The following is a 15,702-nucleotide window of genomic DNA, read 5'->3' as shown; positions in this document are numbered from 1 at the left end:
CTACAAAACTGTTGCTATAAGTTGGCTCTGGAGCTGGGTATGGAAAGAAGTCAGTCTGACTGGAACAGGCTCTTCACCTGCTGCCTCGTTCCCTTCTTCCTTCTCACCCAACTGAACCATCTGAAATAAATCCATCAATAAATACAATGTAAAAAAATGTAGGTACTTGGTAAAACAGGCAGAAGAGTAACATGAAAAGGAGAAAGAGCGAAACACTTGGTTATTACATAAGGAATTATGACATGTTTTCTGTTTGTGATTTAAATAGCATGGGGCAATCAGCAATTAGCTGCGGTTTTTAGTTAGTAAGCAAATGGCTTTTAGATTTTGCACTTATCAGCAAACTAGAGATTAACCAATAAAATGAGTTATTCTGCAGCTGCAGTCCTAGGCACACTTACTAGGGGGTAAGTCCTATTGAACACAACAGGGCTTACTTCCAAGTAAACATGCACAGCAAGTCATTTTTTGTGTTATCAGTGGAAATAGCTATTGGGCTTGTCCCAAGAGAATTAACTGTTACTGGACTAGATACACCAGGACATATCTTCCTATATGCCCCCCCTCCATGTAAGGATTGCAAGGCTCACAGCAATAAGTCTAGCAGAGTCAAAATTATAGGACAGTTGTTTGTATCCTAAGTGTGAACAACAAAGAGACTCGTGGCACCCTAAAAACCAATGTCTGCCTGACAGTTGATGAGCTGGGCTAACCAATGTGGAGCTCTCCAGATGTTTCAGATTACAACTCTCATCAGCCCCAGCTGGCATGGCCAATCAGCAGGAATGATGGGAGCTGGAGTCCACAACATCTGGACCTGGTTGGCTATTGCTGATAGAGCATATATCACACCATAAGCAACGGCAGCTCAGGAATATGTGAAGAGCAGGGCTTTTTTAAAGCTGGAACTCACCCAAACTCAGTTCTGGAACCTCTCAGGTGGGCGCCATTGCCATTATAAGAGAACAAGTGAGGCATTCATGGTGAGTTCTGGCACCTCTTTTTCTAGAAGAAGAGCAGTGGTGATTAATAGAATACATGCACTCTACCTGATCTTTCATTTTAAGTTCGCATAATCTCTAGTAGGGGCCAATTTTACTTATATTTGATAGCTGCAGTACGTCACAAAATTTATTCCCCCCCTCTTATTCTTTGCATGCTTCCCAATTTAGTACCAATCATGACCAGACCAGACCAGAGCAGTTCACAGCCAGAAAGAGTAGGCAATAAGCTTTAACTACTTGTCATGCGAGTGTGAAGTCATTTATCCAATGTGTACAGGTATGCACTGACGGATCAGGGACACTTGGGAGCTGTTGTGTCCGCTGAGGAGCTGAGCTATTTTTGAAATGGCATATTCATTTCTCTCTAGGGGACTGGGAGCAGATCTGTGCAGTAATTGGTAATTATAGAGTTAAATATTGTCTCTGGTTATTATGGGTTGGAGCTAAAGGATCCACCCTTCAGCTTGTTTTTACTTTCATTTACTAATGCAGTAATGTGTTAGCTTGTTTATCAAGGGGCCTACAAAGCGTTCCGGGCCTACAAAGTGAGTAGCCTTGCCTTTGATGTAAGTACTTAACAGTCTGATCCTTAAAATAGTGGACAGAGACTGGCTGATACTAGGTTTACCTAACCCTGGCAGATAGTTTACTTAAAAAGATACACCCAGGGTATTAGTAGGAAAGTGTACTTGGAAGATAATACACAGGTTACCTTTACTCCAGGGCATTACCTTAGAATTGCACACCACAAATCAATACCTTACAGTCCAATAGCCTTGTAGACGTTTTATCAGAAGAAGTGTGTTTTTCAGTGAGTTCAGTGAGGGTTTTTCCAAGTCGCTGGGCATGGCAGGGCCTTGTTAATGGTGCCCTCATGGCAGCACTTTGGGGTAGAAGTCCAGGGTTCACTCAGCAAAATGGGTAGGAGTGCCTTCAAAAGCAGCAAGTCTGGCTTACCACATTTTGAGATAACTGAAAAGTAATGCAGCATACGTTTTCATCACGGGCATAGCCAGGAGTTTTGTTAGGGTGGGCAGGCCTTTTGTTGGGTGGGGGGCAGAATCTCAGTTTGCTATGCATTTTTTTTATTGGTATTGATTGATTGATTTTTTAATTATTATTGGTATTTATTGATGGGGGGGACGCGGGTGGCACTGTGGTTAAACCACAGAGCCTAGGGCTTGCTGATCAGAAGGTTCGCGGTTCAAATCCCTGCAACGGGGTGAGCTCCCGTTGCTCGGTCCCAGCTCCTGCCAACCTAGCAGTTCGAAAGCATGTCAAAGTGCAAGTAGATAAATAGGTACCGCTCCGGCGGGAAGGTAAACGGCGTTTCCGTGTGCTGCTCTGGTTCGCCAGAAGCGGCTTAGTCATGCTGGCCACATGACCCGGAAGCTGTACGCCGGCTCCTGCGGCCAGTAAAGCAAGATGAGCGCCGCAACCCCAGAGTCGTCCGCAACTGGACCTAATGGTCCCTTTACCTTTACCTTTTATTGATTGGGGGGCAGCTGCTCCTCCCTGCCCCCCCCCGGCTACATCCATGGTTACCATGTAACTGGAGGGCAATTAAGTTCAGTACTGGAGCTATGTACCAAACAAACGTAATTAAAGCACACGCAGGCACCAAATCCTGGGAGCTGTAGTTTAAGTGTGCTGGGAATTGTAGCTCTGAGTTCCCAGGATTCTTGAGGTGGGCGAGGAGAGAGACACATGCTTTACATGTATGGTGTGTATACAGCCCAAGTTGCAATTTTATTCAAGTAATAAGTATGCGTATAGGATTGCCATTTAAGGTTGCGGCAATCTAGAACAAGTTTAAATAAATAAATAAAAATTAAATTGTCCAGTAGCACCTTAGAGACCAACAAAGTTTGTTCTGGGTATAAGCTTAGTTGGTTTCTAAGGTGCTACTGGGCAATTTTTAAATTTATTTCGACTGCGTCAGACCAACACGGCTACCTACCTGAATCTAGAACAAGTTTATTATGCACTCGCTTACTTTTGACCTGGAATCCATAGATCCATTTAGCTTATTAAAAAAAAAAAAAGCCTTTAGTTTAGATTTGGAACTTAATGCTGTGATCGGAGGCGGGGAGGTGATCCTGATCGGGCTACAGAGAGTTAAAAATCCCCGGGTGCCTATTGGGCAGGCTGGGCGGAGATTTGCCATTCAGATCCTGTAGGAAGTAAGTTGCTGAGTCTTGGAAAGAGAGTAAAAAGAGAGAGTTCCAGTAAAGGAAGGGGGTGGAAAGGAGACGCGGAGAGAGAGAGAGGGGCGCACAAACCACTAGTCAGAAATTCAGATGCAAAATCAGGCGGAGATGTTGAAGAGGCTGCTAAGGCAGGGCCTGGGAGAACTCGGCGGATGAGGAGTCGCGCAACTTTTCGAGTCCCGGGAGAAGTGCGCGGCGGCGCGGGCGCAAGAAGGCGAGCATTGCGCGAGATGGAGCCTGCTGTGGAGGTGTAAAGAAGGAGGCAGTGTCTTCTCTCCCCCATTTCTCTCGTTCTCTCCACACACACGCGCGCGCGCACCCCTTTATCTTTTGCCTTGGTTGCTCCGGACAAGGCAGGAATGCCCAGGATCGCGCCTCTTCCCTTGGCCGAGCCGACCGGTGCCTGCAGCCGCTCTAGCGGTGGCCTTTGCTGAAGGAGCAGCGCCGCCGCCGCCGCCGCCGCTCTCTCCCCTTCTCCCGGCGCAGCTGCACAAAAGACTTTCGAGGAGCCTTTTTATTTTTCCCCTTCTCCAGCTGCGGTCGTCATGTCCCGGCGGAGGGGGCTCCTGCCTTACCCCGCCGCCGCCGCCGCCGCCTGCGTATGCATCTTCTCCTTCTTCAACACTGTTAGAGGTTAGTGGATGGCTTCAGAAGCAGAATTATAATTGAGAGGAATGGTGTTTTGAAAATAAAACTGCTTCGGAAGGTGTTTGGGTATAAGGGAATATGTGAAGCTGCGTCTTAGTCCCCATCCCCCAGCAACAGGGTTTTAAAGCTTGGCATACCGAGTGGGAGACAAACTAATGGAATTAGTTGTTGAATATTTAAGAGAGGTGTGCACGAACTCCAAAAGTGATTGACTGAGGAAGAAAGTTAAGTCGGTGGGGCTACTCTTTTTAATATATTTTTAAAATAATCCTGTGACTTATTCAACATTGTTGATGATTTGAATTGCCCATACTGCCCTTCTGGACAAGATTCCTAGGGTGTGAAAACAGCACATATAAAGACTTTGCATAAATATTAAAACAAATCAGAAAGCATGGGGGTGGGGGAGGAAGTTGTGGATAATCATTTTGGACCATTGGTGGGGATCCTGCGGCCCTCCTGCTCCCATTAGCCCAGCTTGCTTAGCCAATGGTTTGGCATTATGGGAGTTGTAGTTTGACAATTGCTGGTGGGCCAGAGGCTCTCCATCTGACCCCTGTTCTATACAATAGAGAAAAGTAGTTATCAATAAGTCATCTTGAGCTCTTGAAGGTTGTAGTACAAAATGTAAAAGGTGTAATGATGTAGTTGAATCAGACTTAATTGCAGCCTATCCTATGCTTGCTTGTTCAGAAGAGCTGATGTTTGTTGTTTTGGAGAGGCATTTGGGAGTGGAAACGAGTGAGTGACTAAGCATCAGGTTTGCCAAGTATCTTGGGCAACCACTTGCTAAAAGTAAAGGCAGGAGAAACAGAAGCCAAAGATGGTTGGTAGCGCTGCATTAAGAATGCAGGTGCCAAGTTTTCACAGTGAGGCATGGGTAGGCCCCTGGAGTGAATTTGCAAAAGGAAAACTTCACATATACAGTATATATACTGTGTATAATCATAGGCTATACATGAAGACTTCCCTCACAGAAAACATCTTGTTTTCATGCACACTATAATGCATCCTTTACAAAGAAAGACCACTTGGGAAAAGCAGCCACCAAAGATGGGTCATGTTTATCTTGCCGCACAAGAGAGGCTTCTGTGGTGGGTTTTTCCATCAGAGCCAAGCTGTAGAAGTGTTTATCATGCTAGAGCTGGCTGTCACATAAGGTCTTTTATTAAAAAATAGGAGCTGGCTTCATATAAACATGTTCACTTCCTATGTTACTTTACTGAAATTGTGTTTTAAAAAATGTATAGGGGGAAGTGGTTTCGGAATGACCAGAGAAGCAGAGACTTGTAATATGTTAGTGGCTTGACAGGAGTTGGGCAGCTCTCTGTAGCTGGCCCACAAAATGTGTGTATCAACAGTGTTTGGATGTTGGTTTCTCAAGCAAGCCAGGGTTGGAATTATGCCCTGGAATTATGCTTGTTGTATGCTACGTCCTACTGCATGCTTCAGTTAGAAATGGTTGTACGCCTTTAATACTGCTGCATAAATGGCAGATTATTTCTGCTCAGATTGACTGCTCTTGCCCAGATGTTGTGCAGAAAAGATCCCGTAGGCTGCTGCTGTCCCAATATCACATGCCTCTGACTTGTGAGTATTGAATGGCTGAATGTGTGCTAGTGCACGGCCAGTGAAGTTGCAGAGATGCCACCCTCTCTCTGGTCTGCTGTCCCAGATCAGCTACTGAGCAAGCTGAGATCTGATGTTTCATCTCTCATCTTGAAAAATAGATGTACATCGTTTAGCACTTCAAAAACAAGTAGATATAATCCATGAGTTTTAAATACTAACTTTGCACCCCTGTCAAAATTGTATCCCTCCCTCACACACCCCCAACATACATATGTCCCTCTCACAAACTGCACACAGGCATATTTCTTCCCTTCACGCCCCCCCCCCATACATACATCTCCCCACTCTCTCAGCCCAAATGCATATCCCTCTTCCTTTGCGATTACACATACAGTGGAAACTTGGGTTGCGAACATGATCCGTGCGGGAGGCACGTTCGCAACCCGTTGCGTTTGCAAGCCGCAGCGCCACGTCTGCACACGCACGGGTTGCGCTTCGGCGCATGTGCAAAGCACGATTTAGCACTTAAGCGCGAGCGCCGAAACCCAGAAGTAACCCGTTCCGGTAATTCCGGGTTCAGCGTGGTGCACAACCCAAAATCGCGTAACCTGAAGCGTCTGTAACCCGAGGTACCACTGTACACATAGGCCATATTTTCATGCATAACCTTTCTCAGATCAAACATACATATGTTCTCCCCTCACCCCTTCTCACACAAAGACCAACAGAATAAGGGATGACTTTGGGACAACTTTAGATATGTCAGTGCCTCTTCTCTTGGCAAATGTCTGTCAAAGAGCTGTGTTGGGACCATTGTTGTTGAACTGGTTTGTAAATGAACTGTACTGAAATATGACAGGATTTTTAATTTATTTTTTGGTAGAATAAAAACATATTCTCTTGTATGCTAGTATCATTACCAAGTCTTTATCAGGGCCTTGTAGAGGTCTGCACCTTCAGATAAGGGATCCTCAACTCTCCCTTATGCTTTCCTCTTTGTCAGGCATCCCCAGAAGATAGTTGTGAAGAAAGAGAGAGCTGGGGGAATTTGAAAGATGTCCATAGAAAAACTCGCCAGTAGTAGCCTCTCATAGTGACCATGCAAATAATGGCCAATGGGAAACATTCTGATCTTTTAGAATTTCAAAATGCTTGGAAGTTTATTCTATAGAGTCTGTATCCTTGGATAGTTTATTCCCATTGACTGTTTCAGTTTTGCCCACTATATATATCATTTCTGCTTACAAACTGGCATGTCTCCTCTTTCTTGGTTCGTATGTTTTTAGGGTTAGCAAATAAGCACCTATAAATTATGGGCCTTTCTAAATGTCTTGTGGAATGTGTGTACTTCCCCCTGCTTCCTTTACTGTTCTAATTGCAATATTTGTAAAACCTCTATTTGGCTTTTGTTATGAGGTTTAAGAATATTGAGAAGAGGCAAATCCTTTGCCAAACTTCCGCCTTAAAAAAAAAAAGTAGAATCTGGTGCTGGAGTTGTTTGAGACTCCTGTTTTTACTTTGCCATTTGGCAGAGGAGGGGGGAATTCAAGTTGTTTGAGTCAAAGCATTGCACACCTTACTTTTGGCTGCAGTTGTCAAGTCTCTGCACCGTTGTTCTTTGTTAAATTAGTGCTGCAGCTTGTTGATATCTAGTGTATTTTATTCTATAATAACATTTTAGGAAGCTCCCTAAAAGCCTAGATAATTTTTCTGTGCTTTTCCACATAACAGTGTATTTGTCAGTGGCTACTTCCAGACGCGGGTGGCGCTGAGGGTAAAACCACAGAGCCTAGGACTTGCCGATCAGAAGGTTGGTGGTTCGAATCCCCGTGACGGGGTGTGCTCCCATTGCTCAGTCCCTGCTCCTGCCAACCTAGCAGTTCGAAAGCACGTCAAAGTGCAAGTAGATAAATGGCGGGAAGGTAAATGGCGTTTCCATGTGCTGCTCTGGTTCGCCAGAAGCAGCTTAGTCATGCTGGCCACATGACCTGGAAGCTGTACGCCGGCTCCCTCGGCCAATAAAGCGAGATAAGTGCCGCAACCCCAGAGTCGGCCACGACTGGACCTAATGGTCAGGGGTCCCTTTACCTTTACCTTTACTTCCAGATGGGTGGCTCCTAGTGCTGCCTAATCAATTGGTCTTCTTTTGTAAGATACCAATAGAATTTGAAATCGACTTTCCACATGTTTGTGAGCATTGCTGTTTTTTGCTTGCTTGCTTTGTTTTCTGTGTTTATAGAGTAAGCAAACCATCAGCTTAGGATATTTCAGTATCTTTTTATTTATTTAAAAATAGATATATGGATAATATATTAGGTGTGGGGAGGGCAAAGTCTGAAGGCAAAGTCTGAGGCTTCTTTCTCATTCTGAAAGACAGTAAATCTCTTGACTACCAGATACTGGGGACTCACAACAGGGGATGGGCCATAAAACTTTTCTTGTGTACCTCTCTGAATAATTTTGTTGGCTACAGTTTGTAGTAGTGATGGCAAATTTCTGGCTCACCAGCCTGCCATCAGCCCAAATCAGCATGACCAAGTATTGGGTGTGGTAGGACTTGCATTCCACAATGCTAGTCTTATAGACAGATGTTGAGGTAGATGGGATTGGAACGTCCTTGATAACTGTGTGTAAAACAAGCTTGTGTTTTAAGAGCTGAGTGAGTTTCCAACAGATAAATTGGTCAGTTACTGTCATTCCTTTGTCCTTTGTCTAACAAATGCTGGACCTTTACTATATTTCGTTATAGCTTCCACCCGTGGTAGATACTAGTGTACCTGAGGTTTAATTGTGGGTATTCACAAAGTCTGCTGTTGTGACCTTAACAACAATGAAATAAATCTTGCCCTTCTTAAAATAACTTTGACTGAAAATAAACAAACTGTGGTTTCCTCCATCCCCCCTACACCTCTAGCTTATCCTTGGGATGTCTGTGTACAGGAAATCTTTAAATATCTCATCACATTTTTATCATCCTTTTTAAAGGAATTGGAACTTTGCCTGTATATATTAGGCGGTCAAGGAAATAATATCCTCTTGGAACCATTTACTTTTCTCTTGGGGCAATTGAGAATAGCATGCAGTCGATTTAGATCGAGGGTCATCTAACCCCCATTTCCAAGGCCTTAGAAATGGCGGTGAAGAGGTGCTTGGATAAGACCTGCATTGACACAATTCTCTCTGTAGGTCATATAAAGCCGGCTGCGGCTCTGCCATCAAATGTCTTGCCAGTCGTATTGCAATTGTTCCAACAACCCATGTTTACAAAGCTACCAACATGCATATTTACAGTGTATTCTCTGGTTGCCCTTTTGATTTCTTCCTGCAGTTACATTCCTGGATGATTCCCCAAAATAGTGGTTTAGACTTCAACACGTGGGGTGCAAAATAAAGTACTTTGATTAGAGGAGGGCAAGGTAGATTACAGCCATTCAGTACCAGTGCCTTTTAACTATTCTCTCAGCCAGGTGGGGTCTCCTTTGTTATGAGAGGATCCCATTTGTTGGACTGTTGGAGGACTCGGTCTCAATGACCCAGACCTATGGACTGGACAAATTCCATAAGTCTTTCAATGGAATCCCCCTCCCCTCTCTAGGCTGGCCTACATTTCATAGTAGCAATTTTGTGGCTCACAAAGCATATGTAGCCAAAGGCTGGAAAAACAATTATTATTTACAGTATATTTGCTGCATGAAAAGAACTCTGTGACTGGCATGCAGGACAACAATAGTAGAGCAGTGTCAAGGCTTGCTTTTATTGCACTTTCCCTCTGCAATCAATATAGGTGGTGTTGTTGTTCTGAGATAGTCATTCAATGTCCCCCCCCCCAGTAGATTATGGAAAGGGTGGCTTATATATGGAAAGGTGTGTGTGTGTGTGTGTGTGTGTGTGTGTATGAAAAAGAGTCTGTTGTCTCAGGGCAGAGGTCCATCTAGTCCAGAATTTATCTCTCACAGTACCCAACCGAATACCCACGGGGAGCAAATTCAGGTTCTGCTTGTGAAACAGCACTCTACCCACTTATGGTTCTCAGCACCTGGTATTCAGAGACATAATGCCTCAAAAAAAAATCTAGTAATTTTCTTTCTATTAAGGAGGGAATCCTGTAGGATACACTCCTCAGAAGCCAGTGTGGTGTGAGAGCCAGTGTGGTGTAGTGGTTAAGAGCGGTGGACTCGTAATCTGGTGAACCGGGTTCGCGTCTCTGCTCCTCCACATGCAGCTGCTGGGTGATCTTGGGCTAGTCACACTTCTCTGCAGTCTCTCAGCCTCACTCACCTCACAGAGTGTTTGTTGTAGGGGAGGAAGGAAAAGGAGAATGTTAGCCGCTTTGAGACTCCTTAGGGTAGTGACAAAGCGGGATATCAAATCCAAACTCCTCCTCCTCAGTTCTTAGCCTGCAAATATGCCTGATGGTCACTGATGCTATAGTCCATTGATTCCTGTACTGTCAGGTTTCAGAGAGCACTTTCCCCCTCAAACCAAATAAAGTTATAAATTGGCTAAGCTTTGTGTATTTATGGAGCCATTGACTACTGTAAACTGCTTTGCTTGTGCATGGAAGCTGATTTGGCAGATATTGAATAATACATCACTTGTCTACCTGGAGGCCTAGGGCTAAATTCAAGTAAGTCATTCTCGGTGTAGACCCACTGAAATATTTGAAGTCCACTGATTCCAGTTTTTCTACTCTTTAGTATGACTTAGCTAGATGCAACCCATATACTGGATCTTACTGGTTCCAGCTCCTGTTTACAATGGAACAAGCTAATGATTGTGGTTAAATATTTGAACATGTGTGTGGACAATGTTAATTTGAGTAAAGGCTTATAGCTTGATAATGTTCATGTTTACTCAGATATAAGCTCCTTTAAGTTCAGTGAGACTTACTCCCAAGTAAATATTTGTAGGATGGTAGCCCTGGTCCTGGAATATGTTTTCACTGCCTGTTTCTGTTGTGAAAAGCTGTGTACAATGATCAGATGAAGAGCCTTAGGTCATAGATTTTTATCCCATCTTTCTGAGTATTTAACCTCACATGGTGGTTTACGCCCTCAAGCCAAATAACAAACAGCCATATTCTAGGGAGAGAATATAGCATAAAGTTTATTATTATTATTATTATTATTATTAGTAGTAGTAGTAGTAGTAGTAGTAGTAGTTTGTTTACAAAGGTATGTGCAATGTCTCTTTTTTCAAGTTTCATTTTCTACAGGTCAGTTTCATTTGTTGAGACATTAGGGTTACATTAGGAAGAAAAGGGGAGGAGAGGTGGAGGAGGCCATGGTAGGTGGGGGTGGGGTCGAGAGGCGATGTTTCTATTTTGCTTAATGTATGTGTGGGGTTGTGGGGCTGGAAGCATGACTAACAGCCCTTCCCTCTGCTGCTGATGTTGAGTTAGCAGCTCTGTGTAAAAGAATTCACTCATTCCAGGGACCTCCCATTTAAACAGTAGGGATGCTCTTATGCTGCTTCTGAAATGCACTTTAAAATAGCACCGCTTTAGAAAATGTATCTGCATAGCACACCATGTTCTCTTCATAGTTCCCCTCCCCCTAATATTATTCTGGGCTTTTTAAAAGGAGGAGTGCAACGGAGTGGCTTTTAGTTCTTTATTCATTTATTTCCTTCTGTGTTGTTTACAGTTTAACAAGCCACATTAACAAGATTATTTTATGTACTGCCAAGCTGCCTGTGGCAAATGACTATAAAACAATATAGGGCTTCTCAATGTTTGTATTCATTATATGGCGAGTCAATAACCTTCCAGATATTGCTGTAGTAGAGCGTGTGAATCCAGGACAAGAATTTCCACTAATTCAGTAATAAATCAAGGAAGATGCTAGTTCATATTGCTTATCACAGCGTGGTCTATTCAAGGCATAGCGTAAACTGGAATGCTGCTGCAAACCTGACATTTCAGTTGTGTTCTTAAAAACATCATTTGCATGTTTGTTCCATGAACATGGTGTTTGAAGAGCCTGAAAAGCGTTGTGTATAGGGTTTCTGCGACAGAACCACCCCTCTTCAAGTCAACTGGACAACATAGGGAAACCCAGCCCAGTGTTTTGACAAGGGATGGATGCCTTATTTGGGGAGCACCAGAACACTAGCGCTTCTCTTTATCCCCTGACTGAAAATGCCACAGGTTTTTTTTTTGCTAGGCCCCAAAGCCTGAATTGAGCTCTGTGTCTGATTAAATTCAGATCTTTGGAAAACTGAATCTGGGGCACCTGACTCCTTCTGAAGCATTAAGTTTCATATAGTGAAAAGAATAGGGTGTCACTTCTGGACTTTGTTTTGGGAATTCTCAGTTCTTGAGTTGGAATGATGTATGCAGCCACCGCCCAAGTTTTTAAATTTCCACATATCAGCACACATTGCAAGAAATCTACCAAGGAAGCTGTTACGAAGGGAAGCTTGAAATATTCCACTACAGAATTGGAATATGTTCATTCTGTGTTTGCCATGTAGTTCAGTTCTTTCTCTTTTGAAGCTACGATTGCTTGCAATGAGAAGTCGTGGGGGGAACTGACCAGTGCTTTTGTTGACTCGGTAGGACTGTGTGCATATTGTCATTGAATTGATCGCTCAGTGTGGAAAAAAGAAATCACAATGGTTTTAGAATCTAGCCTTGGGTCAGCCTCTTTTTACATTTCAGTGTCAATTCAATGTCATCAGCTGTGTTCATTTAATTAGATATTGACCCTATTAATATCTGGGCACAGAAAAATTGACACATCAGTATTATTGATAGCTTTACCTTGTCTATAAATACTATCACATCATAACAAAATAGTTCTCTTCCCTTCGCTTTCACATGTGCAATTTTTAAGACAAATTCAAGGAGGGGGCTATTATTGATACCCTGCTCAACTGGCTGGGTTTCACCAGCCACTCTGGGCGGCTCCTAACAGAATTAAAAGCATAATAAAGCACCAAACATTAAAAACCTCCCTGTTAATTTCACTGTTTAAAGATGCTGTCATGGGATGCAGTCCTGCTCCCCTTGTGTTTTGGAGAGCAGGGAACAGAGGTGATATCAGCAAGATCCTTTCCTTCCTTGCCATGGCACATCTGTGCTGGGAGTGCAGTTCTGCCAAGTGTGTTGAAACACATCCATGATGAGATCATCATAGAATTGGCATACCCAGCTTAGATGTAGGTAGACATTGGTGGAGGAAGCTACAAATGCAGAAAGGAGGTTTTTATACCCTTGGCCAGTAATTTAGAAAGTGCTCCAAATTCATGGAGTGAAGTCTCTGCTATCAGCTGTTGCCTTGGTTTCTGTAAAAGCAATGCTCCTTGTGAGACTGATAGACTGAGATATTAAATAATGCTCCACCCCTTCAGTTGGTACATTATGAGACCCTTAATCTCAGGGTCGTGGGTTTGAGACTCGAATTGGGCAAAAAGATCCCAACGTTGTAGAGAGTTGGACTAGATGATCCTCATGGTCCCTGCCAACGCTACAATTCTATTATTCTCTTTTTCTCTCTGTGTGTATGTATGTGGCTTGTCTGATTATGGGTGTGTGTGTGTGTATTATTTCTGCGCATATACACACTGACTTTTGTGTTTTATTGGCTATTGTCCAGGATAAACAAACTGCCCTGCATAACATGGATATCCGGTGGAAATTATTATATTAATGCTTTAAAAGAATAAATAGGTCACAGCGATGAAATGAGATAGTTATGTAACCTGCATGTGTGTTCAGACACATAATTAAATGCCATGTTATTAAAAGGTCAAGTTCAGATCAGTGCAGTTTACTCAGTTCAACCAGAATCCATTCAGATCTTAAATAGTCTTAAAATGAGGGATGCCTGTGATTCCCCCTTTTTAAAAGCAAGTCAATTGACTGCCACGAGTTCTCGTATTTCAGAGAATAACCTAGACATATTTTATTTAAATAGAGTTCCATAAATTTTCCAGAGAAACTTTTGCCCACAGTTAGATTTCTAAAATTCCATTGAGTATGCGCAGCCACAGAAAAATACTGTAATTTACACAGCACTTTCAGCATGCTAACTCACCAATGTTTTTACCACACTGCAAGCAGCGTGGGGAAAATTCAAAGCATCTGGTTGCCATGTGCCTAGAAAGTTTGTGCTGGTGCTTAGGAATTTAAAATATTTGCTAGAAAGGTGCCTAGGATTTTTCTTCTCTCAAATACTGGCCTGTTGCTTACAGTGTAAGATGCATCTTTTTACTCTGTCAGGGCTCCTGTACCTGTCTCTTAACATCTGTGCAACTAGCAGAAATAAACACTTTCCCTTATCATCCCATCTCCATGCCATGAATGGGAAAGTTATGGCTGTTGACTTTTCGTCTCTCATGTTGCTGTTTAAAGGAGCCCTGCTATAAAAATTCCAGGTACTGCTGGTAGATAGGAATATCACTTTGTTAGAGGATTCTTGTCCAAACACATAGGAAGGTAATACAGTGGTACCTTGGGTTACATACGCTTCAGGTTACATACACTTCAGGTTACAGACTCTGCTAACCCAGAAATAGTACCTTGGGTTAAGAACTTTGCTTCAGGATGAGAACAGAAATTGTGCTCCGGCGGCACGGCAGCAGCGGGAGGCCCCATTAGCTAAAGTGGTGCTTCAGGTTAAGAACAGTTTCAGGTTAAGAAACGGACCGCTGGAACGAATTAAGTTCTTAACCCGAGGTACCACTGTATGGTTGTTTGGGCTGAAAAAAACACACCCCTAAGCTTTGAGGCTTCAGTACAGTGGAATACTTTGGTGATCAGATTGTCTTAAAGTGCACGGTGTGGCTTTAAAAATAGCCCTCATTTTAAGATAACCCTTATTTTATTTATTAAGTTTATATCCCATCTTTCTTCCCAAAGGTGCCCAGACTAGCAAGTCTTAGCTCAAGCATTGAAAATGTTAAGTCGTTCAAATGCTGACTGCCTGCCTATAGAAACATTAATTCCTAGCACTAAAAACAGCCTAACCTAGCGTGTTTTTAGCTAAATATGGTAGTTTTTGGTAACTTGCTAGACAAGGGCTGTTTATTTAACCTTTTCTAAGTAAAACAAGCAATTACCTCATTTTTATAAAGCAACAAATGCAGGCTTTTTTTGGGGGGGGGGGAGCAAAGTCATCACACATCAAGAGAAAGATATTCCTAAAGGGTTGTCTCTAATAAAGTCATACTTAGAGTACACTCACTGAAATCTTTGTAGTTAAATTAGTCATGGCCATTGATTTCAGTGTGTCTGCTGACTGCAGTCCTGTCCAGGTCTACTCAAGACGTGTGTTCTGTTGAATTTAGTGGGGCTTAGTCCCCCAGTGGGGTTAGGATTGCAGCCTTAGTTTTGTTTCTGATCTGCCATATTTATTCTGGTGTGAATAGTAACAAGCACCCTGTTATGTCTCATGGGGTATTTTTTTGGTCAATTTCTCTGGTTTGCTCTCTTAAAGGTCTCAATATTTGCACAAGTGGCAGTGCTACCTCCTGTGAAGAATGTTTGCTTGTTCATCCCGAGTGTGCTTGGTGTTATAAAGAGGTGAGTTGTCACTTTTCTTTGGTCCTTCTTACTTTAAAACTAACTTTGTATATTTGCAGTCTAGAATCCTTAACCTCAGGGGTTTTTTGTACAAGGCAGACTGGTCAACAGATTACTTACTTAGTTCCTGTATTGTATCATAGCTTCCTCAGTTCCTGTACTAAATCGTAAACAACACCAAGGGTGCGACTCCAAGCCTCTGCCCAAAATCTCTACTTCTCCGTTTTAATTCTAGCCTGAAGAGGAGTTCTGTGTAACTCAAATGTTCACATGTCTTATTGTGAACCTTGCTGTTAAATAAGTTTGTAATTACCTATATAATAACACTTAATTGACTATTTGAGGCAATGGTGTCAGGAAGTTGTATTTTTTCTTTCCCACCCATCTGCAATAAAAATTGCATCGGTAGTGTGTAGTCCAAGAAAAAAGAAATGGTTGATAACCAACATTAGTCATAGTAGACCCACTGAAATCAATGGGCTTAAGTCTATTGACTTTAATGGGCCAACTTTTTTAAGATTAGACAGAAGTGCCTGGCGTGCTCTGGTCCATGGGGTCACGAAGAGTCGGACACGACTAAATGACTAAACAACAACAATACATGCTTAAGTGCAGTGGTTTTCTTTATAATATCATCTCATGATTTATTATGAGTTAGAATGATAATGTTTATCATTTTTTATCCTTTATATAAAAAAGAAAATTTCTAAAGAATAGAGCTTTTGCATAATTATGACATAAA

At 42.7% G+C, this 15,702-nt stretch overlaps 1 protein-coding gene across 2 annotated transcripts in view; it reads left to right on the top strand.

The window, feature by feature from the left end:
- The first annotated feature begins 3,666 nt into the window (after nucleotides 1-3,666).
- The window catches only part of ITGB5 (integrin subunit beta 5), a 74,199-nt gene continuing 62,163 nt past the window's right edge, over nucleotides 3,667-15,702 (top strand). For both annotated transcript variants that reach the window (XR_008332324.1, XM_053404347.1), the window contains exons 1-2: nucleotides 3,667-3,847; nucleotides 14,875-14,960. Coding sequence is in view for 1 of the 2 variants with exons in the window: in XM_053404347.1 (XP_053260322.1) it covers nucleotides 3,760-3,847; nucleotides 14,875-14,960 (174 nt within the window). In the remaining variant the exon portion in view is untranslated. The remainder of the gene's footprint in view (nucleotides 3,848-14,874; nucleotides 14,961-15,702) is intronic.

Source organism: Podarcis raffonei, chromosome 1 (genome assembly GCF_027172205.1).
Source record: "Podarcis raffonei isolate rPodRaf1 chromosome 1, rPodRaf1.pri, whole genome shotgun sequence".
Taxonomy (NCBI): domain Eukaryota; kingdom Metazoa; phylum Chordata; class Lepidosauria; order Squamata; family Lacertidae; genus Podarcis; species Podarcis raffonei.
Note: the sequence above shows the minus strand (reverse complement) of the source record. Positions and strands in the feature narration are given on the sequence as shown.